The sequence below is a fragment of the Gadus chalcogrammus genome, chromosome 2 (assembly GCF_026213295.1).
Source record: "Gadus chalcogrammus isolate NIFS_2021 chromosome 2, NIFS_Gcha_1.0, whole genome shotgun sequence".
Taxonomy (NCBI): domain Eukaryota; kingdom Metazoa; phylum Chordata; class Actinopteri; order Gadiformes; family Gadidae; genus Gadus; species Gadus chalcogrammus.
This window is the reverse complement of record NC_079413.1, coordinates 5,999,800-6,025,030: the sequence shown is the minus strand read 5'-3', so window position 1 is coordinate 6,025,030 and position 25,231 is coordinate 5,999,800. Positions and strand designations below refer to the sequence as shown.

The following is a 25,231-nucleotide window of genomic DNA, read 5'->3' as shown; positions in this document are numbered from 1 at the left end:
AACTAGCGTAAGCCTATGTTAACATTTACAATGTATAGTTCATGAATCGATGTGTCAGTGAATCTCAAATAGATTTGTTTGTTGGATCGATTGATTATTGTCCCAAGACAGACGAGTGATCAATGATCATGAACTAACCCCATCCATCATTCTAGATGCACGTTCTTTCGCCCAATCTTAACACTGTGTTCCTGAAAATATATAAGTGAGGCAGGCGATTTTAAAGCACAACATTAGATCCCGAATCGGTTGATTTACATAAATATCTTCACATATATTTACAAGATAAAACAACACAATGATTTAGGCCAATTGGTGAATCAACAACAATAAAAATATCCAGCTTTTTATAAAACTGGTCAAAGCAAAGAAAGTGCAGTGAGAAAATGAACCTTTAAATGAACTTTTCCAAAGTTCATAAAACCGACCATGCCACTGGCAGGGTTGTAATTTATGTAAGCGGGTTATTGGCAGGCAGCCACCAATACCACAGCGACTCTGGGGGCTCAACATTGAAGTTCTTCATCGCACTGGTGTACCTATAACATGAATGCGCCAAAGAAGTTTTCGCTGGGAATGGAGTGTATGATTTTGGACGTGGTATTCACGAAAATACAATCCCCTTTCTTCAAGTGAAACACGCCCCCAAGGTAGCTGTTTGATTTCACCGTTGGTTGAGAGTGCAGGGAAATCTTCCTAGCCTTCAGTATTTCAATGGGCCTGAGCTGGTATGTGGGAGTCTTAAGAAGCACGATGTGATCAAATAAAGCACTCTCCGCGAAAAAGACCTTGGAATAGACAAAATAAAACCCTGCATTTTTCACAAAGAGTTCCCCGTCCCTGTACTTCATCTCACGAAGGACTATGTCGCCTACTGTGGTCCAAGACAGGGCCTCTTTACCGGGACGAATGTTGTATCCATTGCCTGAGGGAGGGAGGGAGAGAGAGAGAGAGAGAGAGAGAGAGAGAGAGAGAGAGAGAGAGAGAGAGAGAGAAGAGGGGGGGGGAGAGAGAGAGAGAGAGAGGGAGAGAGAAAGAGAGAGAGATTTACATTTGTAAATTCAGATAACATTAGAAACATGACAAATGTGTTTTCAGCCCAGACTACTCCAGTGTTTTTGGTCATTTTAGTTGAACTTTAAGTAAGAAGGGGCTTAAAACACAAACCAGGTTCATACCAAAGTGCTGCACAGAATATTTTATAGTTCGAGTGCACATACAGACAATACACATGCAGTCAAATAGAAAATAGAAAATAGAAAGCGTACAAAAGATTCTGAAAGAAATCAACTCTTAAACTGTGAGAACATTAGGGGCCGGCCGGTGTGGTAAGGGGGGGTCCCAGATAAAGGCAGGAGCAGTAGCATGCAGAGCTTTAGAAGCCAAGGGGTAGGACTTTAAACCAGATTCTGGGAATTGCACTGGTTGATTCTGGATGAAATAAATACATGTTGAATTTATCCTGGTGCGGAGGAGATGGGAAGTGTCTGATAGTCCTAATTCTTTCAATGGAGTTGAAAGAATATGGATTTCTCGACTGAATCGATTTGGTTTTCAGATTAAGTGTGCGGTCAAAAATGAAAGCGATATTTTTTATGCAGGATCTGACGTAGCTTGAGAGTAGGTCAAGGCCCATGTCATTGGGACTGGTGGATGGCTGGGCTCTGATGAGTGGAGATTCAACTCTCTTTTCGTTTAACTGAATGACATTTTGGGCACATCCAGGATTATGTTTCATTGGTATTATCTATATTTTATTAAGCTTTCTTTGCTTAAGTACAGGAATTAAAGAGCTGGTATATTTACACGTCATCTGTATAGAAATAAAAACTCTGATTGTGTTGTGCTGACTCAAGTCTCTCAGACGGCCGATCGAGATGTTTGGAACGACCGTCTGGAAAGCCGCCCTTAAATCTTCCAGAATTCAATCTCTGCGGCCTGGAGAACCTCCTTTATGACCTTTATAAGGCCTGTTTCCCTTCAGCTGTGCTTGTAGAAACCAGATTGAAATTTCATCATAGATGTTTTACTTAAAAATGACAGTAACTGATAAGATAAACGTAACCTTTAAACAAGTAGGTCTCAAATGGAAAATCTGGTTCAAATTGTTTGTTGCAGTGTTGTGTTGATTGGCTAGGTAAATGTAGCCTTCATACCGAATAGCATGTTATGTTTTTTATTCTAAAATAATAATGAAGCAGGCTGGAATCGAACTGGTGACCCCGAACACATCACCAAGGAAATGTCGACATGATGTAATATAAAGCGTTTATATTGTGGACTGATACTCATGTTGACGCCTCGAATAGTATTTTCATCATTTAATCATGATGTACAACCAATAACATAAAGAGAAGAGACAAACAATTAAACAATTAAATAGACAATTAAATGCTCACCTGTCAGATGGGCCATAGGCTTGGAAAGCTTAGGAGGGGCTTTAGTGGGAGGAGAAGCACATCCAATGTCTGGGAAACATAAACAACAAGCCTACTATCAAAATGTGTCAGGGATTGGTGTGTTGGAGTAGAATGTGATAATAGGATGAGATGCAGGCCTACCATCAGTCAACTTGGAGGCAGATGGGGAGTCAGCCTGGAATGGAGATTATCAAGAAAAAGACACCGCTTTAGTTTTCTGAAGGGAGCGAAGCTGTGTGTGTGTGTTTGTGCGTGTGCGTGTGTGTGTGTGTGTGTGTGTGTGTGTGTGTGTGTGTGTGTGTGTGTGTGTGTGTGTGTGTGTGTGTGTGTGTGTGTGTGTGTGCGTGTGTGTGTGTGTGTGTGTGTGTGTGTGTGTGCGTGCGTGCATGTGTGTGTGTGTGTGTGTGTGTGATTGTGTAGCATGTATTCTATGCTTACGTGTGATTCATTTACAATTAGTTCAAATTGAGTTATGTGTTAATGAATTTAAATGCAGTGATAATGGGGTGACACTCTATTTGGGCAACAATCTATTGGGAAATAACAGCAAATTGATTAAATCATGAAACCTAATGTAGGTCTACTTGAGGCTTATTAACAAAAAGGCGCTCAGCAAAATGCTTAGGAAAATATGTGTTTATAGTTGCAAGAGGACAAAAAACAATTTTAAATAGATAGATATTGTACGTTTTGGGTTCCTTTTTCATGAGCTTTATGATACTTATTATGTATTTATTATTTATTGCACATTTTATAATTTGAGTACCAAAGCAGAGCAGAGTTTAAGCGGCGTTAAGGATACACTGGTACACTAATTCTGATCTCTATTCGGCTTTAGTGTTCATGAGTGTCATGAGAATTTTTCATAACTTTTCATAACTTTGTAGTACTCTTAATTTCAGAAAATGACGTTAACGTCTTTACAATTACAAATACAATTGCACTAATTATTAACACTTTACGTGTGCTATGACTACACAATTCTGTGTTTAAAGATTTATGGGAAAAAAAAAAACACCATTAAAAAGTGTGTATTCTTCAGCTACAGACTTCAATCCACTCAAAGGCCTTCTTTCCTCCAAACACACACTAAAGGCACATACACTCACGTCTGCGGTGGGGTAGTAAAGACGATACAGGAACACGGCCTGTATGGCCGAGCTGCTGATCATCAGGAACAACAGCATGACGACCAGCACCTGGCACGACCGGGCGCCCTGGGACGGCGGCGGGGGCAGTGGCTTCGACAGGACGGACCGCCGGGGCACCGGGGGATAGTTTGCATGGGTGTCCACCATGTACACATGCTGCGGGGTGCCTTCGCAGTCCTGCATCGCTCGCTCCTTCTCTCTCTCTCTCTCTCTCTCTCTCTCTCTCTCTCTCTCTCTCTCTCTCTCTCTCTCTCTCTCTCTCTCTCTCTCTCTCGAATGAACCCAGAGATGACACAGTTTTCACGCTGGTCTCAATGCCTAATGAAGGTGATTCAGGGTTGTAACCGTGATAGACACGTCTGTCTGTGGGTCTGATGTACCACAGAGTGTCTATAGAGGGTTGGGGTGTAGAGGCGGCCGTGTGAAGGAAAGTGAGAGAAGCTCAGCCCCTAGAACGGTACGATGATGATGTGAACTCAGTGGAGAAGCGCCTTGAGAGGGTCTGGCAGGTGACAGGAAGCCACACGAGCCCAGAGAGGAAGATCAAAGCAACCTCTGCTACAGACAAGTAGACACGCATACTGTTCCTAACACGTCGAGATACATTTTCGCTTTCCTTTTGATTGACTTGTGAGATAATGCGAGCAGATGGATAGACAGAATGACAAAGATAGGCAGACATGCAAGCAAGTGTGCATGCACACATAAACACACACACACACACACACACACACACACACACACACACACACACACACACACACACACACACACACACACACACACACACACACACACACACACACACACACACACACACACACACATATGAAGACCATGCAGACCCACACACATGGAACATTTCCACCATGACTCCCCACTGGTAACACTTGAACATGCATTGATATTTAATCAAGATCTTTTCTAGCCCGGTTTTGCATGTGGTTAGCTTCCAGGCTAGCGAGAACGGTATTGGTTGGACTTTGGTCAAGTTGTGGCCATAAAGGTAGATAGGCCCACTAGTATAGTAGCAGACACAACTTAGTGTTGCTCATACAGCGCTGCAGTCCTAAATAGAGTGAGTTCTACTTTCATGTAAACTATGTGTGTAGTTGGGACAGGAGTGAAAGTCCCTGTAAATGTATTTTTGCTGGTATATTTTGCATTGCTTGTGGATTTGACTTGGACCCTGGGACAATTGAGAGGCACAGGATTCACGTTTATATTACCGGCTGGCAGAACAGAATGCTTTTATCAAACCACATTGAAGGATTGGACAATGGACGTAGAATACCAGGTAAACAATCTCTCTCTTCATCTGTAACTGTCTCTCTCACCCTCTTATACACACAAACACACTCATACACACATTTTCAATGGGATGAACTGTTTTGCGTTGACAAGAAGTTGAGAGCTAGAAGCCAGCCGCTGGCTTAGGTAGACCATGGACTTTGTTCACTAAAAGATAGGGCACTCACTACTGTTGCACCATCAAGAACATCCTCGAAACTCACCACTTGGGAACAGTGTTGATTCAGCACGGAGCTGTAAGATTAGGAAATGATGAGGTGCTCCAAAGAAATGTCAACCCCTTGCTCGTTCTTATGCTGTACACTGCAAAGCAAAAGCTCTAATACAACTGTAATACACATGTTAATAATTTTATTCTGTCATAAGAATAACTACAGCCCCCACGTCCATTTTGCAAGGAGGTATGAGGCCCCCAGTATTCCATTGTGGAACCTGCATATGACCCCTGACCACAGTTTCTACGGAGCCTTCCACCGGGGCCCTAGCGGAAGGGCCCACTCAGACAGGAGCACTAGTGATGTCACTGCAACAGGAAGTGGGCTGTGCTGTTGTACTTTGCAGAGAGACAATCATTTCTAGAAGTGTGCTGTTAGTTTCTAAAAATAGGATATTGCCAGAGACTGTTAGCCTAGTTTCCATAGTGATATAAGTGTGTAGACTGGAATCACCTTTTCTACACGTTCCAAAGATGGGGTATGCAATTCATTTGCATTGTATTATTAGATGGCTTTCCTGTCTGTCTACCATACCTGCACGCACTCTGCCCGTGGACTCGTGGCACAGGAGTCTTCCACAATGCTAGGCAGACCTATTGCTGAAGTTAGCAAGCTAACAGTGTGTGTTGGGGGAGTTGCTTTGGAGAGAGGCCTGAAGTTAACGGTTTGATTTTTCTCTGGCTACTACCTCAAAATTGCCTAAATACGAAAGAAAAATAATGTTTATTCACGTTCAAGCAAGAGGAGTGGCACAAAATTGGTACGAGACAACTGAGTATACATGGGAAGTTATGTGTACCGAGTAGCTTAATTTGTGCAACTTGTGCAATACCTCTTGTGATGTTATTGCTGTTTTGGTCACCACCAGGTAATAGCCGGGGCCGGTTTGGATGTCGGCTTCACCCTCCTCTCCCCCAGTGGACACCGGATAGTCGCAGACTTCAGGAGCTCCGAAGGCATCCACACGTAATACAACAAATACACACCTATGTACTGTGGAAACGGTGCGATAAAAACTACTATCAGTCCTATTGCTAATATTGAGATCCTATATCTGAGTATTAAAATATAACCCAGGGCTTTAAGGCAGCAAGGAAGTCCAGAGGGGAAAGCGTATTATCAGGGCCGGCCCTGTACACTTGGGGACCCTAAGCAGGGTCCTTTTGGGGCCCTGTTTTGCGGTTGATAGAGTAGTTTTCCTAACCTCTTTGAACATGATTTGCCGCAATTATTTTACTACTTATTAAGTATACTCACTGAAACAGTCTATTACGCACTTACCACATTTCTACATTTACTTTACTGTCTGAATGTTGTCAATGCAGAAAATGTTCCGAAGCTTTTCTGTTGTTTGTTGTCCATGCATCACACATTGTTTAATTGCAACGTAGTATAGTAGAGCTGTGGACGGTGTGGGTGCTAAGTGGGTGAAAAAACTGCTTAGCAAATTAATGGTAAATCAGTTAATATGTGTCTTCAGTGGTGTTTAGTATAGTAATGTCAATTAACAGGACAACGCTCCGCTCGCTATGGGAACGGGGGCCGCAAAACACCATCTCACCTAGGGCCACCAAAGGGCTAGAACCGGTCCTGGGGGAGAGAGGCGATGTTGGACAAAGGTAGCGAGCTTCGTTTAGCTTCGTCATGTACCGGATCGTCATCATTGCGGTTGCCAGTTTGGGATGAGTCAAACAAGCGCCTGCGCTGAATCAAACATCATTCCTTGTTGCCCTCTCAGCAACACTGAGCATTACATTTACAACATGTGTTAGGGTTGCCAGGTCAGTCAGTATCACTTCATTTTAGGTTATCATGATCAGACCTCTATACAGTCTATGGGACAGACAGACATAATAAAGACTCTTTATTACACCATTGTTTTCTTAAACTAATATGAGCTGTATGTTTAGAATGTTTCCTTCCTTGTTAAAGGAGACCCGTGTAAAATGGATCGGGGATATGTGTAGTATGATAACGAGTTGGAACATTCATTTGCGAGCAGGAAAGCTTATATAGACACATTCTTAAGTTGGCGGTTTTTAGCCAATTCTATCAAAATGCTATAAACTTGGAGCCATAGGGGCATGTCTCATGGTAAAAAACGAGATTGCTATTTTAAACCACTTACAAGGCTAGAAGTAGCCCGACACTGCTTTGGTAGTATAATAAGGGTCTTAACATATAAAACTTCTTGCCTGGTAAGTGGTTTAAAATAGCGATTTAGTTTTTACCATGAGACATGCCCCTATCGTTCCAAGTATATAGCTTTTTGGTAGAATCTGCAAAAAATAGCCAATTTAAGAATCTGTGCGCCTTTTTACTCCAAAAACAAACTTTATAACTCATTATCATACCAAACAAATCCCAGATCCATTTTATTCCGGATTTCTCGTTTAAGTAAATTGCTTTGTGTATTAAAAAAATAATATAGTATTAGAAAAATAATACTACTACTGGGGGGCCCCCTGGCGGTCGGGGGCCCTAAGCGGCCGCTTATTTCGTGTATAGGGAGGGCCGGGTCTGCGTATTATGAAATGCTTGTCCTATTTGAATTCATTTACATTTTCCGTACAATAAACAAAACACATTTTGTTCACTGTGCTCATCACCACTCATTCAGTAAAACATTTTTCTAACTGACACTTAAATCACCCCAACAAAGTTTTACTGCATGCACTAATGGGTATTAATAACCTCATCCCATATCTTTTTGGCTGTCAGAGATTATCTTTCCTTTTTATGAAAAAAATAAATAATGGAAAATAAAATCAAACAAAGAATAGATTTATTGTCCCCTCCCCTGTAACAGAGTGGAATCCGCGCAGGACGGCGACTATCGGCTGTGTTTCGACAACAGCTTCAGCACGCGGTCGGAGAAAATGGTGTTCTTCGAGGTGATCGTTGACAGCCAGGGAGACCGCGGCAGAGAGGACGAGGCCTGGGGGGAGGTGGATGCCACGGACAGTTTGGCTGAGTACAAGATGGAGGACATCAGGGTAAGGTCTATTGCAACGCAATTCCCGGTTCTGACGCAACCACATAGGCCTAAGTCAAGCACAGTATTAAGCGCGTAGCATGCACGTGGTGCGGACCGAACCCAAACAGCTTTTATTGTGAAAAGGTCGCGGCGACGACGTGACACCTCTGCTATGCGACCTGAACTACTGTCCCCGTCTGCTCTATCTTTCTCCACCTGCGACAGTCGACTATGGACTTTGTTCACCGATGTCTAGAGAGGAGCCGGCACTTCCAGAACCTTCTGAGGACCATGGAGGCGCGGGACCGCTACCTGCTGGAGGACAACCTGTGGAGAGTGTCCTTCTGGTCCTGCCTCAACCTGCTCGTCATGCTGGCGGTGGCCTCCACGCAGATCTACACGCTGCGGAGGCTCTTCGACGACAAGAAAAGGACCTTCACGTAGTCATAGTATTTTGTTCAGTTGTGTCTGTGTCAGTGATTAATTGCCGTCTTAGATATTGGTTCTGGCCGAGGTGTGTGTAACGTCAATATAGTCACAGGCCTATTCCTCTCCTGATCTCAGAGGTGTGATTCTCTGAAAAGCTCTGCACCGCTAGTGTAGACACGAGTAGGAGGCCTGTAGGGCGAGGTGCGATATATCCGCCTCACACTCACCACTCAGAAACGTAACACTGTGAATATGGGCATTTGTTTATCGGATCTTCAAACCGACCATTATTTAAATATTTAAGATGCATTAAAGAACAAATTTGTTTTTGCTTTAATATAATTTAAGATGTTCATTCTCATTTTATTTTATAATAGGCTACCAAAATGACTCAAAATAAAAACCTTTGTTTACCCCAGAGTAGGCCTAAAAAGTCTAAGTGGTTGAAGGCACGTAACAAAACTGCCACAAACAAGATGTAGGTATTTACAAAAATGTCTAACTATTGATCTAATTTGTACACAGCTGTCCTCTCTCTCTGGTGGAGTTCCAAGCAGGTTGCCCACAACAAGTCAGATTTATACCATCAGTTACCCTTTCAGGATAATAGTTTGTATGGAAAACCGTTTTACATAATGAAACTTCTGAAAGTTGTACAGGCACACATTTTGACAATTTTATAACAAATTCTTATATTTCTACATCACATAGCTTTCCTCAACAACCCTGTTCACCATTTATCGGAGGCCCATACCTTTATATTGAAATGGCCAAATATTATTATTTAAATAATTGAGAAGCAATCATGTTTTATATACAAACTAATCAACATTTTTTGCCTCAGGATCTAAAAAAAAAGGAAAACTATAGGTTTACTTTCTCGTTTTCAATTTTCGAAAACAAAAAAAAAAAACCTTTTTTACTTTTAAATCCAAAGCATTTGATTCTGCCTTATTTAAAATGCATGCATTTCCGTAATAAACAGCAGGCCTGTACAACAATGTGATTACTAATGAGTGGTCAGACAGTGACAACCGCGCTTGACGGTAACTGCAAAGGCATTGGTTTAAATATATGGAAAACATTGTATTATATGTTTTCCAGATCAGGCTTATAGGCCTAACCTGTGTGCAATAGCATCCTTAACGGAGACCCGGGGAAGAACTGCATGGCATCGTTCTTTGGTGGGAAATTGAGGTTAACGTCATTTCTTCGGATGTCTTGTCGTGGATTGCAAAATGGCGTCATGTCGGGCAGGAATCACCACTGGTTCCTTCGGGGAGCGGGGCGCCTGTTCAGGGACAACCGACCAATGTTTAATCAATCTCTCTTCTCATGAGCAGCTTCACATTCAACACTCCAGACTCCATTCCATGTGGGGCTCAGGAGAGGAAACGCCCATCCCACACACCGCCGCAGAGAAAACGCTTTAGTTAAACATTCCCCTTTTGCGGTAGTCTTTCCATTGTCAACGGGGAAGAGGGGATCCTCTTCCCCGTTGACAATGGAAAGAATAAAGATGACCACATCCTGATTAAAATTGCACTGCAACAGTAATTGTTGAACATCATTTACAAATTCAATGTTACTTTGTTTTCCTCATTTGTTTTAAAAGTAGAAAGGCACGAAAAGAAAAGGAAGGCCTAAAATGGCACCATGAAGTACTCTTGAGAAACCTGAGGCCTGTGCTATTCGGTCTTAAAGTCCAATACATTTTTCTTGAGCATTTAGTGGCTAGAAGGACAGTGTGGAGAGAGACTGGAGAGGTAGAGGAAGGGTTAGAGGAGATAGGACAAGGAAGGCCACAGGGGCTCACTCTAGGACACAAGGAGACACCAACCACCAGAGACGCACCCTTTATTGTACACGTCACCTCTTTATTGATTTCATTCCAAAAGTGGTTCAATTTGTTTATTCAAATCCATTAATTGCTACAGGCACTTGACAAGGATTTGCAAAACAAAAAGAGTATAAAATAAAAGATAAGTGTATGGTTGATTTTTAATTTTTGAACCCTTCACCAGACACAGAGAGGGTGGGGGGAGAAGGTGGGAGGGACCGTGGAGATTACTGGAAGCCTCCCGTTTGTTGAAGTCCTGCGGTGAGAACTGTACCTCACTCCATCAACTGACTCACTAGCAGGAAGTGGTCGGAGAATACTCATCCTGTCTGAATGCTGGGCCGATATCAATGCGAGAGGTGTGCGTTTGTGGTCGTTTCCTCTTTTGTTTTGTCACGTTGCCAGATTGGATTTAATATACATTTATATACACTGGGTGCTTTCCTCTTGGGGAAGAACCAAGACAGAGGTAGCATCTTTTGCCAGACAAGACGCACCAGACAGGATGTGGATTCACTCCGCCAAACCCCCCAAACTCCTCCACCACCACGTCAACCCCTACAATGACTGGCCCAATCAAAAAACACAGGAAACAGTAAAAGTAGCCCAAGGGTCAAAGCAACACCCTGACCGGTCACTCCCTCGTTTAGTAAACCAGCTATGGAAAAATAATTAGGACCATCAAAATACCCCCACATATCAAATCAAAAAAAGAGAATCCCCACTGTGGAGGACACTGCGCAACCCTGTCTACCATCCCATAATACAGCAGGTTCGTCCCACCCTGTGATACACCCCCCTCCCCTTGAAATGAGCCGCGTTGTTTACACGCAGGGGAGGTTGGGGATGAGGAGGGGAGGGGAGGGGGGGATTTGAGCAAAAAACAAGTTATATGGAGATTCAATCAACACGACAGAGGAAAACGATACAATTCCAGGTTATAAATAACGCGACGGCAAGATGACCCAAATCTACCTTCACTACATTAAAAAGTCTGTTAGTGCTTCCGTTAGTACGACGTTCGTCTGTATAAAAGGCGGGGGGGGCGTTTGCATTCATATCCACAGCACGCGTGTGTGGTCGGGAGAAGGGCTGCAGGGTTGGGGGGGGTACTTGGTGCTTCCACACAGGCAGATTATCTACAACATGTTATGGATGTCACTGGAATCCGCAGCGCAGTGCTAGTGCGACAGAAAGCCCACGAAGAAGCGGCTGGGCTCTGTGTCTTAGACGCTGCCCAAACGCGACATCCCGCCCCCTATACACGGGCCCCACGAGCAGAGAAACCGCCCCTACGTTCCTCGGGGGACATTAAACAAGGGACAAACCAGGTCCACCGAATAAGGGCCAAAGGGCTCCCACCAGACTCATGGTGGGATTCATGCTCCAGGCTTGGAGTTCCCTGTTTTTCCTCCCCAATCTACTGCCTTTGCTAAATGCATAGTATTACGGTAAGAGGTCTGAGCCTGGCTGCAGTTTGTAAGGCTGAACGGTCAAGTGCTTGGATTAAAGTGGTCAACGGAGACGACATCAGTGGATCAAAGTTACACACGGAACACGCGTGTGTGTGTGTGTGTGTGTGTGTGTGTGTGTGTGTGTGTGTGTGTGTGTGTGTGTGTGTTTCTGTGTGTGTGTGGCTAAAGTGTCAAACGTTCGCCCATCACCCAGGCTGCTATTGGCCTCAAGCTTCCGCCATACCCAACTCCTCTTCTCTCGTCCTGTTATTATTAATTGATTCTTAAAGCAATATTACGGGGGGGCAAAAAAAAAAAGGGGGGAGAGGGGGCAATAAAATATCACAAGGAAAACACGTGATCAACATCAACACCATAATAACAATGATAATAACCTAATATTTTCTTCCCATCAGTTCGAAAAACGAAAATCCAGAAGAAAAAAAAAAGATCAGCCTGTTTAAATCACAGAGGTCTCGAGTTGGGTCTCAGGGTCTTCAAAGGTTCAGAGGAGAGGGGAGAGGAAATCCAGCCTATGCCATACACAAGTTCATTAATAAGCTGCTGTTAAGGTCCCTCTAAGAAGAAACATGCGTGTCACTTTAGTCATTATTATAATTATTTTACAACGCCATGCGTTTCAATAGCACAGCAGCCGAGCCAACAGCCTGAGCAGCTCGATAGAAAGGTTATGCTGCCACCTAGTGGTGGTTGACGGAGGGTTAACAGCGACAACGTTAGCAGCTTATTAACATTGCATTGGGATAGACTAGGTTTTGACCAAGTTATGGACGATGCATACAACTGCACAGATATCAGGGAAACCACATCACTCTGCCCTCCCCCCTCTCTCGGGCCTAGCATGCATGTACACACACACACACACACACACACGCACACGCACGCACGCTGAACACTGACAAACGGGTTGCCTGGCCACAGGACTAGTCTAACAGGGAGGGTTCGGCGGGGCGGATAATGGTGGGCCGATGAGAAGGAGCACCGGGGGGTCTTCGGCTGCAAGGGGTAGAGAAGACCAGAGAACAGGGGTTGAAGCATTCTCACACAGAAACCCACAACCACAATGACCCCCTGCCCCGGAGACGAGAGGCAAGGGCGGGGTTAAAAGAGAGGGAGGAGAGTGGTCGAGAAGAGCATGCTCTCAGAGTGGGGAGGTGTGGGAGGGCTGAAAGCCAGACGGGGCGATCCGGGGGGCTGGACCATGTGATACGGGTGGGTTGTGGCCCCACGTCGACGCGACGCAATGACCCCCGCACGCTCATCGCCGCGACGCAGTCTTGAGCCTGTTTGGGTTCTGCGTCGGGTTTTAGTCAGCGGACCAATCACTGGCCTCGCTGCTGCGTCGCCCCGACGCGAGGTTAACATTTGTTGGGAGGCGCACGTCAGGCCCCTTGCGGTGGACGCGCCGAGGGTCCGCGAGGACGTAATGGGCCCGTAAGCCCCCCTTGCGTTGCGTCGACGTGGAGCCATAATCAGCCCTTCAGTGTTGAGGGTTTGTAGGACAGAGGTGAAGCCCGGAGACGGAATCAGCAAAACAAAAACGTGATACCGACCACAGAGGGATCTCCCCTTCCGGTTCTCCGACCACGCCCTGCTGTGAGGAAGGAGGTAGCGGCGGCGATGGGACTGTAGGTGGAAGGGGCAGCTCGGAGGGATGGGGGGGAGGGGGGGAGGGGTGAGGGGGGGGGTCTTACCTGGGCACACCAGGGGGCACGCGGGCCGGCCTGGAGGGGATCTGCGGCGGGGCGCTGAAGGGGTCCGGGCCGGAGCCGAAGGCGTTCATGGGCGGGCCCGGCCGGGAGGGGATGGGGGGCGCCCCGAACGCAGGAGAGGGGTTGAGCGGGACCCCGAAGGCCGGGGAGGGGTTGAGGGGGGGTCCCGGCGTGGCGCCCCTGACGGTGGGCGGGCGGACGGGGCCAGACGGCGCGGCGGCGGCCCTGTGGTTGGAGCTGAGGGAGAGACGCCATGATTATGGAAACCATAACAACGGATGGGGGGGGGATCAGTGGATCACACTACACGCAGTGTGTCGTGCATATAGAGATTCAGAATGGGTCAGTCATTCAGAATGGGCGGCAGTAGCTCAGGAGGTAGCGAGGGATGGCTGGTAACCGCAAGGTTGCTAGTTCGATCCCCGGCTCCTCCTAGCTGAGATGTGTCCCTGAGCAAGGCCCCTGACCCCATGTGCTCCTGACCAGCTGGCTGTCGCCTCGCATGGTTGACTTCGCCGTCGGTGTGTGCATGAACGGGTGAATGGCGCTTTGGATAAAAGCGCTATATATAAATGCAGTCCATTAACCATAGAATAGACTCCGATATCTCCCGTGCAGTACGCGTGCATCTCTTCCGAGCGATTCATAGGACGAGGTCTGTTCAGAGACCGGCTTATGCTCCACTCACCTGGACTCGCCCACCCGCCCACCGTCGTTGACGGGCGGGGGCACGGGGGTGGAGATGGTGGTGGTGCTGATGTCCCCGATGATGTTGAGCGCCTCCTTCAGGGCCTGGTACATGCGCAGCATCTCGTCCCGCCGCTGGGCCTGGTCCGCAGACTCCTCCATGAGGCTGCTCTGGTTCCCGGCCGAGTAGAGGTACGCCAGCAGCTCAGAGTGGATGAAGTCCTTGGCCTGGAGGAACAGACAGAGGAGGAGGAACAGACAGAAGAAAGAAAGAAAGAAAGAAAGAAAGAAAGAAAGAAAGAAAGAAAGAAAGAAAGAAAGAAAGAAAGAAAGAAAGAAAGAAAGAAAGAAAGAAAGAAAGAAAGAAAGAAAGAAAGAAAGAAAGAAAGAAAGAAAGAAAGAAAGAAAGAAAGAAAGAAAGAAAGAAAGAAAGACTCCTTAGGGCTTTGCTTCCATTGCCTTTCAGTGGGATGCTCATCAGAATAGTAGACTAGTCCATTCTCTCTGTTCGAGGGGGGGGGGGGGGGGGGGGGGGGGGGGGGGGGGGGGGGGGGGGGGGGGGGAAGGGGATGGGGAGAGTTAATTTGTTTGTAAAGCACTTTGGGTACCATGAAAAGTGCATCATAAATGTTTAATTATTATAAAATAGCATTATCATAAATTAACAGCATTGGCGAATTCTAGGTTGACTTTTGGGATTCTTTGGTACCATTTCAACAGCTATCCAGTTATTGATAAACAAAAGATAGCAAGAGCCTTTTTTCTACTCAATGCACCACCTGCCATGCACCGGTCAATGTGCACCGGTCAATGTGCACCAGTCAATGTGCACCAGTCAATGTGCACCAGTCAATGCACTCACACTATTGATCATGATATGCATGATGGTCTTGGGCATCAGGTCCCGGATGGACTTGTTGATGATGCCGATGTATGAGTCCACCAGGTTGCGGATGGTCTCCACCTGTCGCTCCAGCTGGGGGTCCATAGAGAACGTGTCTGCAGGGGCCGAATCCTCGTTATCCGCCTGTAGGGGGCAGCAGACACACACAAAAAAGAAAGAAAAAAAAGAAAGGGAGTTTTCCTTTGGACATCAATCTTGTTGGTTTGCCAGATCATTCGATTTACGATTCTAATGAGTAAGAGGACAGGCCCCGGGATTGGGCGAATGGTCACCTGGTCCTTCTCAGGATAAACTCCCGCTCGGAGGAAGGAGGCTTTCCAGCTGTCCACGTCTTCCTGGGAATCACAGGCCAGCTCGATCTGCCGCAAGTCCTTATACACGTTCCTGAGTAAACACATACAGACGCCGTGAGTGGTCTCCCATTGAGATGAACCCGATTGCACTCCAAACACAACACTCACACGCACACACACACACAAAACACATGCCAATAAAAAGGCATGTTTATGGTTACACAAAGCGAGGGGTGATTCACCCGACTGAGTCATCCGACATGAATGGAAATCATTTTCTTGTAAAAGAAAAAAGGGCTCTTAAAACCTCAGGGAACCTCTGACCTGCTCTCTGTGTTGAAGATGGCGAAGACGTGCTTGGCGGACATGAAGCCTTTCTCCACGTCTCGGAGCTTCAGGTTGTCCAAGGGGAGCATGTATTTCTTTTCTTTCTCCTACAAAGCGACCACACCACACATTGACTTCACACACAAAAGGCGAAGAAGACCAGACAGAAAACAAATGGGTTGAAATGGAGATACTTTGTATGGTCGACCGTTTTCTGGGGCTTGACGGCTTCAGAGTGGCCATGGCGTAAATTGCACATCGTTTCTTGTTTTTAAACAACAGACCCGAGAGTTGAGAATTCAAAGGAAGCGCATGGCGTTGATTTTTCTGTTGACCATATTCCCTTTCCACGAAAAGTTCCAGAGGAATGTATTACTCATCGGCTGAACTGGGAACGGTTGCCTACCCCAACACGCACGTTAAAATCATCTCCAGCGGGGATAGCCTGGAAACATGCAAAGACTATAAATATTCATATTGTTTTATATACTTCTGTTCAACTCCTACTGAATGAACACTTGTAATGCCGCCCTTGTGCTTGAATTATCTGCGTTGTGCTCCTGGAGATCAGATAGTACCAACACTTTTGTTTCAGTATCTGAACACCAACTAAAACTCAACGAAGCGCCGAAAGAGCACTCAAACCACTTTCAGATCATATTCAACCATCAGATGATTAGAAGAGAGGAGACAGAGTTAGATAGGCCAACAGTAATTACCCAATCACTGGAGCGCGTCTAGAATACAAATATGTTTTTGGAGTAGAGAAGGTGTTTATTAATGTGCGCTATGCTGCTCTTTTCAACCAGAGCGTTAAACCCTACCTTGGTAAACAACTAATACATTGGATACCAATGTAAATGAGCATAAAGAGAACGGCATGTGTACCTCCACGACTGGCTATACACACACGATCCCTATTGCTAGCCTCCAGCATGGAGCCGATACACTCATTCTTAACATGGTAACCTCAATTGTATCTGAACCATACCCATGACTAGCTTCAAGCATGTAGCTTATACAGTGGTTTTTAATGTGGTTACCTCAAATCTAATTGAGCCTGTATTGTTTAATGTTAAGTGCAGGGACAGATCGCTGGGCTAATGAGCAGACGTAGAGGAATGCGTTTCCTCTGTCTGGAAGAAGAGTCGACGGGGAAGAGAGGAGGAGTTGCATGACGGCGGGTGGGTGGTGGGGGTGCCAGCTTTCACTGAGGACATCTGGAAGCATTTTAAGGTCCGTCCACACACACACACACACACACACACACACACACACACACACACACACACACACACACACACACACACACACACACACACACACACACACACACACACACACACACACACACACACACACACACACACACACACACAGCGCTGGACCAGCAGTTACATCATTTTCAGATCTGCAAAAGCACCCTTCCCCCAACCTACCACATGCGCACGCACGCACACGCACACACACACGCACACACACACCTAATTACAAACAGAGGGGGACAAGCACACGTGCACGTTTTCTTTCATGGCTTTTAGGTGCGTTCCAAAAGTTGACGCACAAATGAAAAAAAAACATGCATGATCCGAATGGCACATGGTCAAGGAGACCCATTTCGGTCAACCTCAGGCAATCGTCAACAAGCCCACACACTCTTGGACACAGAAACACAACTACACACACACACACACACACATAACCCCCCCGTAACCCAGTACGATTTCCTGCAAATTCCAAAGTCAGATCCCGGCTGGAACATTTCAGCCCGCCTGCCACGTCAGTATGCCTACACCGTCCTCCTCCTCGCCTGTGCTCTCCCTCTCTCTCCCTCACTCCCTCTCGCGCTCTTATTCTGAAATTAGCCATATTAGAACAAAAGAATGCAGTTTGCATGCAGGCCGACGGCTCTGGATCGGGGATAGTTGTGTGCGGCGGTATGTAGCGAATTCGATAATTTCTTTATTTTAGCCGAGAGAGAGGATATGGCGGAGGTGCTACGGGAGAGATTAAAAGGCGTCTTTTGGCACGATTTCGGGGTAAGTACATCAACTTGATTCGGGTACATTTATGGACGTTTCTTTCACGTATTTAAAAAAGCATGAAAAAAACCACATCTGACTTTTAATCGCAAATAATGAAATTGGGGGGAAAAGGTGTTATTTTAGGCTCAGGAGAACGCAGAAAGAAGCCATGCGCCCAACAACCCGAATCAAAACTTCCATGACCGATTCAAAGTTTGTTCGGACATATCTGAACGCAACAGAAGATCTAGAAGTAAAACAATTTTCCTGCACACTTTCTTAAAACATTACGTCCCTGAAACGAAGCGTTTGCCCGCTGCCTTATGAGTGCATGCATGCTCAGCATGTGTGTGCGCCGTTGTTTAATCAGACCAGTGTTTGCTCTCCATGTGCTCTCTGTCCTCCTGTCCCTAGGGTAGTGACCTGCGGCTCCGCCGAGCCCGCCAGCCCAGCCCCCCCAGCGGCTGGCACTCACCCTCGACGCCCCCCCCCCGGCCTCCCACACTCACCCTCGACGCCCCCCCCGCGGCCTCCCACACTCACCCCCCCAGCCTGCCCAGTGTTCAGACTACCTGTTCATCAGGCTGCGTCTGAACAGTAGTCTGCACATTGGTTAGGCTGGGCTGGGACAGACACGCTCCGTCGGCCCGTCCTCGCTCCGGCCCCGCCAGCACGCCAAAACAAGCACCCCACACCAGACACCCCAGCGCCTCCCGCCGGGGAAATGGCTGGACGATATCAACGCGGAATATCGGCACATTCGCCATTATCCGCCACCGCCGAAATGTGGAGGCGAAAGGTTTGTTTATTATCTCATTGTAGGAGTTCCAGGAGTTGGCGCCGCAAAACCGTGTGTCAGCGACACCCCCGGCCCCCCCCCCCCCCCCCCTTACCTCCTCGTCTTTGTACCAGGAGAGGGACTCTGCGGTCAGCACGAACCAGTACTCCTTGGAGCCTCCCTTCATGATGCTGATGTTGAGGGTGAGCCAGCCCTTGCGGATCACCTGTACGGGGAGACATGGGGGGGGGGGGGGGTGGAGGGTCGAGGTGGGGGAGGGACAGGGAGAGAGGAGGGCGGCATTGTTGCAGAAGATGTAGCGGGGTTGAGTAAAAGAGAATCAGACAGGAGAACCGTGTGGGCTTAAACGGGGCTAGTGGATGTTCAGGCAGGCAGGGAGGGGGAGAGGATTTGACTGACTTCTTTAACGGCTTCCTGCAATGCTAATAAAAACTGTACCTGCTTGACTTACCGCGTCTTTGGTGGATGACTGCTGGCGTTTCAATGCTAATACATATTTCTACTCAATCTATGGGCCTGTACATATCTAACCAAACCAACAACCTAAACATATCCAACTTGACAATGGACTAGACTATCTTGAATGGGGGGAGGGGAATGATTTCAACTCTGAAAATAAAATGCATACATGTGGAAAATATGCGTATCGGAGAATACCCTAGCAGGGGAAACGGGTTTAGGATGTTAAATAGGGGAAATTGGTTTAGGTAGTTAGTTCCTATTCCCGTAATGAGCAGAGTGAGTGAGCCCAGACCCTCCTTCAGTGGGGTCCAAAGGGGCAAAGGTCGACGGAGGTATGTTAGGGTCAGTGTGATTAGTAACACTGCCAGTATAAACAGACAGGCTAGGAGGGTTGATAAGAGACTTTACAGGGACCGTTTGAACAGTCAGGTTGGTGAAGTTGGTAAAAGACTAGGCTGTACATTCACATTATAAACAGTCAGGTTAGGGAGGTTGATAAGAGACTAAGCTTTACAGTCACCGTTTAAACAGTCAGGTTAGTGAAGTTGGTAAAAGAATAGGCTGTGCACAGGTAGTATAAACAGTCAGGTTTGGGGAGGTTGGTAAAAGACAAGGGTTGACATTCACGCTATAAACAGCCAGGTTAGTGAATTTGGTAAAAGACAAGGGTGTACACTGACAGTAAAAACTGTAAGGTTAGCAGTTAGTAAACGACTAGGCTGTGCACAGGTAGTATAAACAGTCGGGTTAGCAGAGTTAGTAAAAGACTAGGCTGTGCACAGGTAGTATAAACAGTCTGGTTAGCAGAGTTAGTAAAAGACTAGGCTGTGCACAGGTAGTATAAACAGTCCGGTTAGCAGAATTAGTAAAAGACTAGGCTGTAAACAGCTAGTATAAACAGCAAGGTTAGCAGAGTTAGTAAGAGACCAGGCTGTCCCCTGCCAGTAAACAGAGACAGGTGATGGGAGAGGGGTTAACGGGTTCAGACACACATGGAGGTGTCTGCGCACGGCGGTCGAAAACCTCGGCTGAACACAAAAGGGAAATTATGATAATAACCATGATGAGAGGAGGGGAGGCGAGGACAGAGGAGGGCTGAAAGTGGTACATAACACAGAGGTAGGGTGGTGATCGCGGATCCCAGGTGGAGCAGGAGCCTGACGGAAGGCCGAGAGGGAACGGGGTTCGAGTGGAGAGAACGGGAGGAGAGGGAAGGGGCGAGCCCAGGCTGAGAGGCCGGGTGGAGAGGCACTCTCCCTGGGTGGGTTGGAGGAGAGTGTGCCTCTCCTCGCCATGATTCCCCCCCCCCCTCCATTTTGTCATGTAGACCGCGGCTGATCAGCGGCTAAAAGCACTAACTGGAAAGTATGCTCTCTTGCTGTAGAGCCTAAGAGCTACACATTCTTTGTTTCTTTTTTTTATTTATTTTTTTATCAACCCTCCACGATTCCCTCTCCATCAGACAGAGGAACGGACTGAGTTATAGGGGAGGAGAGGAGGGGGTGGGGGGGGGGAGGATTCAGTGGTTAAAAGGTTGCCAACATAAACAAGGGAGAGGAGGAGTAAATGAGCTGTTGCCTTGGCGGGGAAATGCCTCAAAGCTCTCGGCAAAGGGGAGAAAAACATTTCCAAAAGCCCGGTTTTTTTTTTTTTTAAGTCAGTTGTTAATGTGAAGAATGTCGAATGGGTCCGGTCAAAGAGTTACTGAAATGGCAGTGGTGTTGTTAAGCTTTGTTTCTAAGAGCTACATCTATGGTATGTAAATAATGTGAAGATGGACTGCGGCTTCTTAAGCAATGCAGTTATGTAATGCTAAAGCACATGCTCAGTGATATATTTCATGGGTTCAATTAGAGAATGTATAGTGAAATTTGGAAAAGAAAATGTGCTTCATCAAATAAAATCTGGTTAATTATATTGTACTAAATACAATTATTCTTTAAAATTTGTGGCTGAAACTATATTGACATTTGTGCCAATTGTTGCTTAATTTTATTGTCTCCCTCCACCATGAATGGGGCCTCATTTAGTGTTTGAAACCAGGTTTACTAAAAACAGCGACTTTAGAGTCAATGTCTATAAATCACATTGTGACGTGTGAAAAAGCAGTTTCTTTCACTGTTACCTTATCACTCAAAAATAGCTGTGAAAGTCTGATGATAAGACTTGTCAGTTTGTTAACCACCAAAACCACTCATCCCATTGAATTTGAAGATACTTAGGCTGCCAAAGGTCGCCTACTTTTACCTGATGAACGAAAGCTAAAATGAGGCCCCTAGTTTTGATGCGTTAACGCAGAGAGATCAACAATAAACCCTGAAGTATTCAAGATCGAAGAAATAAAAAAATAATCGAATCAGAAAACATTAATAATTGGGATTTATAAGAGGCCAAGACCCTCATGTTTTTCGTCCCAGCAGAGTCTGAGCTTTGGGATGATTTTCCACAAGGCAAACTGTATTCGGCGGCCATGCCTGAGGCAGCAGTGCTTTTAACCCATACACAAGAGAACTGATGCGGCACTGGCACATGAATACTGAGCAGGTTTTCCGGAACATGCAGAAATTGTACATATTAAGACATTCAGATAGCAAATTAAAAACTGTGCCTTTGGTTCCGGAAGTAGCAGTAGGGGGTTAGTAGTAGGGTTGGACGTTCAGATGAAGACAATTACTGTCTTGTTGAAAATAATGCAAAGAATTACAAAAATAACCCTTTTTGTCGTGCTATGGCCGGGCTAACAGCTGCCAATTACCGGCGGCTGTTTGCGAGGATTGCTAGGTGTCGATCCCAGTTTTAAAATGAGGAGTCCAAAGACTCTACCTTCTCCTCGGAGCCCTTTCCCAGTCCACGAAGCTGCACAGGAGGAGGAAGGAACCTTGCGTGAGTACGGAGCAGGCTCAGACCTTCCCAGGGCTGGGGGGTAGCATCGTCGCACATGCTATTGGGGAGTTAGCCGTCATGGACCGAAGGTAGCAGCTAGTCTAGGCGACCTGGTCGTTTATTGTTGTTGTTTTGTTTTGTTTTTTGGGGGGGGGGGGGGGCGGCTCAGTTCTCCTGCGTGGGTCTAACTCCTGCTGTCCTCTGGCAAGGCGTGGCTTGAATCTGTGCGGAGGGATACGATGGGGTGGGGGGGGGGGGGTGTACTTACCAGGACTTCCTGTCCCTGCAGTGACAGGAAGTAGGGTGCGTGAGGTGGGGGGAGGGGGTTCAAGACAAGGGTGGGAAGAAACGAATCACAGGCAGAGGAGATAGGAAGAAAGGAATCATACAGAGATGGGAGGAGAGAGTGAGGGAGGAGGGAGGGGGTGTGTAGGTGGGGAGGGGGTGGCAGGAATGGCGGGTTTGGGTGGGTGGGGGGGGGATCCACAAAAAAGGAAAGACCCGTAGAACAAGAAAAAAGGAGGGAGATGAAAGAAGACAGGGGATGAGACATGAAGGGAGAAAGAGAGAGAAGGAAGAGAGGCAAATACAGAGGAGACAGTAGGTGAGGGACAGAGACAGAGACAGAGACAGAGACAGAGAGAGAGAGAGATTGGAGAGATAGAGAGAGACAGACGGGAGAGAGGAGAGAGAGCAAGAGAGTGACATGCAATTAGAATTATTTCTAGGATTCCACAATTCGGTTATTTCATACTCAATGCTCGGCTCAGAGTAGCAACGTCCATGCAAATCGGCATTCCGATTAACAGAACCCAAACAAAATCCATATCAGTCGGTTAACAACGGCAAAACAAAAAACACAAACAGCCGTATTGGGTTTTGTTTGCCGTGGCGCGTCGGTGCCAGCGGGTGAATATTGCGACAAGCAGGTTAGCGATGAAGCGGACGGGGGGACGTGGGGGACGGGGGGGGGACGTGCATGATCACGCGTGGCAAAGCAGGGATGCTGAGTGTGGGCTCAATAACGCAACACAGCCCCCTTCAATGAAACTGAAAGTCAGAACACTGGAGAAGCACACACACACACACACACACACACCTTCCATCGTTAAATGTCCTTCATACTAAAAAAAAAAATCATTGCACGTCTTGGTAATACTTAGGGAAAGGAGCCCACTTCCTTCAGCCATCTCAGTATTGGGACAAGGGTATGAGGCTGGGCATGGTTAGCATGTCTAAACAGGGACGACCTTAGCTAGGAGTTATTTAGAATGAACTGGTTGAGGGAACAGAGGTAACAATGGACTGGATCGATGCTGGGGTTCACAAAAGGGATTAACATTTAAGACCGATGATCAGTATTCAGTGGGGGGGGGGCGGGGGGGGGTTAGGTTTGGTGAGAACGGCAGGACTATGGGCATTTTAAAAAGGGATTAACACACTGACGATCAGTATTCGGTGGGGAGGATTCAGGTTTGGTGAGAACGGCAGGGCTATGGGTGTTTTTAAGGGTGGCTGTGGCAAATGCAGAGTGACGCGTACCTGGTTGGGAATGGCCCTTTTCTTGTTGGTGGCTGTGTTCCTCTGCTGGGCACTGGATGAAATACATCACCGACAGATTATCATTTGCACAACAAAAAGGAAAAATCTAATTATTTATAGCAAATCACAACACACAAAAAAAAAAAACACAAAAATATACAGCAATGACAACCACACAGAAACAAACTGTGATAATTGGGTGTTGAAGTAAGGACATTGGTGGTGGTGGTGGTGATGTGGGAGGGGGGGGGGGGGGTGGGTGGGGGAATGGGGCGTTGGGGGGGTGGGGGAGAGTGACACGCGTACACTACACACAGCCCCCTGCGTGCCATGTGACAGCCCACCTGTTGCCGGCGCACCCAGGGATGCTGCCGTCATCCAGCCTGCTGAAGTCAAGACTGAAAGTTGACGTGACGTGGAGAAGGGGTTAACATCCCCAGCTGACCCCGCTTACAAAACATCAATACGCCAAATCCAACTGGGCATGCGGATGCTTTTCAGGAGAAACCCCAAACACAGGCACACACAAACGTGCAAGCAAAGATACGCAGGTTTGCTTTTGTTCCATGTTTCGATGGCATCACCGCTCCCGTTTTAATTGCAACTCTAGGGGGGGGGGAACCCAGGCGGGGAAAGCCCGCCGGGGACGTCGCACGAGGGCGCCACTGGAGCGAGTGACGGCTACACGCACTCTGGGTTAGCTCGGCGGCAGACTGCGGCAGCAGCTGTTGCATGGTGCCGGCCATGGGTAACCACGGCGACGACGAGGATGAGGGCCACGCCTCCAACTCCTCGCCATCCGCCAAGAGGATAAGTTTGGCATTGTCTAGTGGCCGCTTAGCGATCATGCACGCCTGCCGGAGGTCGTTAAGGCACCAGCGTCCAGTTGGTGTTTGTGTCGAGCTTTGCAGGCCGTCCTCCCCACTACACACCGACACACACACACACACACACACACTAAGGCAGAGTCCAACACATCCCGGGATACAATCCTCTATATGTCACGATGCTCTATTCTGTATCCATCCTCCAAAGCGTGGCCAGCAGTACTTTCTAAGAGGAGACGCTTCCTTATTAGACTGAGTGACTCTTCACTGTTAGCAACTCTTCACTTCACGGTCAGCTACTCTTCTCTTCTGTCCCAGGAGCAGCAGTAGCCGCTCTGAGCTTCTTCAGAAAACCTACGAGTTCATTCCACTGATCACTGCCCCGGAGTTGTACAAACGCAAATGCGAGTTAGCGGTGGGGATATTAGGGGGTTAGGGTTATGATTAGGATTACTATGACGATGATTAGGATTACTATGACGATGCTTATACCGAGACCAGGATCGTAAATGAGGCTGCAAGGCAGGCTGGGAAGACATATTTGGTCGGAATGGTTGAAAGGGCGGGGTGTATATGTGTCAAATTCAATAAAAGGTCACAACCCAGATGGGAATGGCCATTCGGGTTGAAAGACTGTGTTGCATGCGTGTCTGTGGAATTAATGAGTTTGTGTGTGTATTTGTATGTGTATGTATGGGAGAGTGCAATAGAGGAAGACATACTTAGCAAAGCCTATGAAGTCTTCATGGTTGGTGTTGATGTAAGACAGCTCAATGTCGATCAGAAGCAGAACCTTGGATTAGAGGCAGACATTAATAAACGATAACGCACTAATTGGCCATGAAAGGAAAACTGAAATAGCATTTCCAATTAGAAAGTAAAGTCACAGGACCACACAACTAACTGCATCACACCGAGGCTTGTGGCGCTGGGAGCAGCCAGTGAGGATAAAC

At 46.9% G+C, this 25,231-nt stretch overlaps 3 protein-coding genes across 14 annotated transcripts in view; 1 reads left to right on the top strand and 2 right to left on the bottom strand.

Moving 5' to 3' along the window:
* Nucleotides 1–4,081, bottom strand: part of tnfsf14 (TNF superfamily member 14) — a 4,202-nt gene extending 121 nt beyond the window's left edge. The window contains exons 1-4 of the mRNA XM_056607511.1: nucleotides 3,530–4,081; nucleotides 2,562–2,595; nucleotides 2,400–2,468; nucleotides 1–925 (exon numbers count right to left, since the gene is read on the bottom strand). The exon at nucleotides 1–925 is cut by the window's left edge and continues 121 nt beyond it. Of these exons, the coding sequence (XP_056463486.1) occupies nucleotides 540–925; nucleotides 2,400–2,468; nucleotides 2,562–2,595; nucleotides 3,530–3,754 (714 nt within the window). The 5' untranslated portion in view covers nucleotides 3,755–4,081 and the 3' untranslated portion in view covers nucleotides 1–539. The remainder of the gene's footprint in view (nucleotides 926–2,399; nucleotides 2,469–2,561; nucleotides 2,596–3,529) is intronic.
* A 480-nt stretch (nucleotides 4,082–4,561) lies between these two features.
* LOC130371490 (transmembrane emp24 domain-containing protein 1-like) lies at nucleotides 4,562–9,957 on the top strand. 2 transcript variants are annotated; one of them, XM_056577282.1, is made up of 4 exons: nucleotides 4,562–4,868; nucleotides 5,966–6,063; nucleotides 7,907–8,093; nucleotides 8,300–9,950. In XM_056577282.1, exons 1-4 carry the CDS (start codon nucleotides 4,674–4,676, stop codon nucleotides 8,516–8,518), a joined length of 699 nt encoding a protein of 232 aa, XP_056433257.1. In that variant the 5' UTR covers nucleotides 4,562–4,673; the 3' UTR covers nucleotides 8,519–9,950. The 2 variants fall into 2 exon arrangements, with proteins under 2 accessions (XP_056433257.1, XP_056433265.1); XM_056577290.1 differs by having other exon boundaries at nucleotides 4,730–4,868; nucleotides 7,923–8,093; nucleotides 8,300–9,957.
* A 58-nt stretch (nucleotides 9,958–10,015) lies between these two features.
* The window catches only part of dnm2a (dynamin 2a), a 29,520-nt gene continuing 14,304 nt past the window's right edge, over nucleotides 10,016–25,231 (bottom strand). Inside the window, exons 12-23 of one of the 11 annotated variants that reach the window (XM_056577195.1) lie at nucleotides 25,001–25,071; nucleotides 23,796–23,849; nucleotides 23,452–23,503; nucleotides 22,178–22,192; nucleotides 21,850–21,882; nucleotides 18,659–18,769; nucleotides 15,739–15,848; nucleotides 15,394–15,505; nucleotides 15,080–15,244; nucleotides 14,219–14,445; nucleotides 13,513–13,767; nucleotides 10,016–12,814 (exon numbers count right to left, since the gene is read on the bottom strand). In XM_056577195.1, the coding sequence (XP_056433170.1) occupies nucleotides 12,742–12,814; nucleotides 13,513–13,767; nucleotides 14,219–14,445; nucleotides 15,080–15,244; nucleotides 15,394–15,505; nucleotides 15,739–15,848; nucleotides 18,659–18,769; nucleotides 21,850–21,882; nucleotides 22,178–22,192; nucleotides 23,452–23,503; nucleotides 23,796–23,849; nucleotides 25,001–25,071 (1,278 nt within the window). In that variant the 3' untranslated portion in view covers nucleotides 10,016–12,741. The remainder of the gene's footprint in view (nucleotides 12,815–13,512; nucleotides 13,768–14,218; nucleotides 14,446–15,079; nucleotides 15,245–15,393; nucleotides 15,506–15,738; nucleotides 15,849–18,658; nucleotides 18,770–21,849; nucleotides 21,883–22,177; nucleotides 22,193–23,451; nucleotides 23,504–23,795; nucleotides 23,850–25,000; nucleotides 25,072–25,231) is intronic. The other 10 variants (XM_056577233.1, XM_056577202.1, XM_056577210.1 and 7 more) reach the window with 10 other exon arrangements.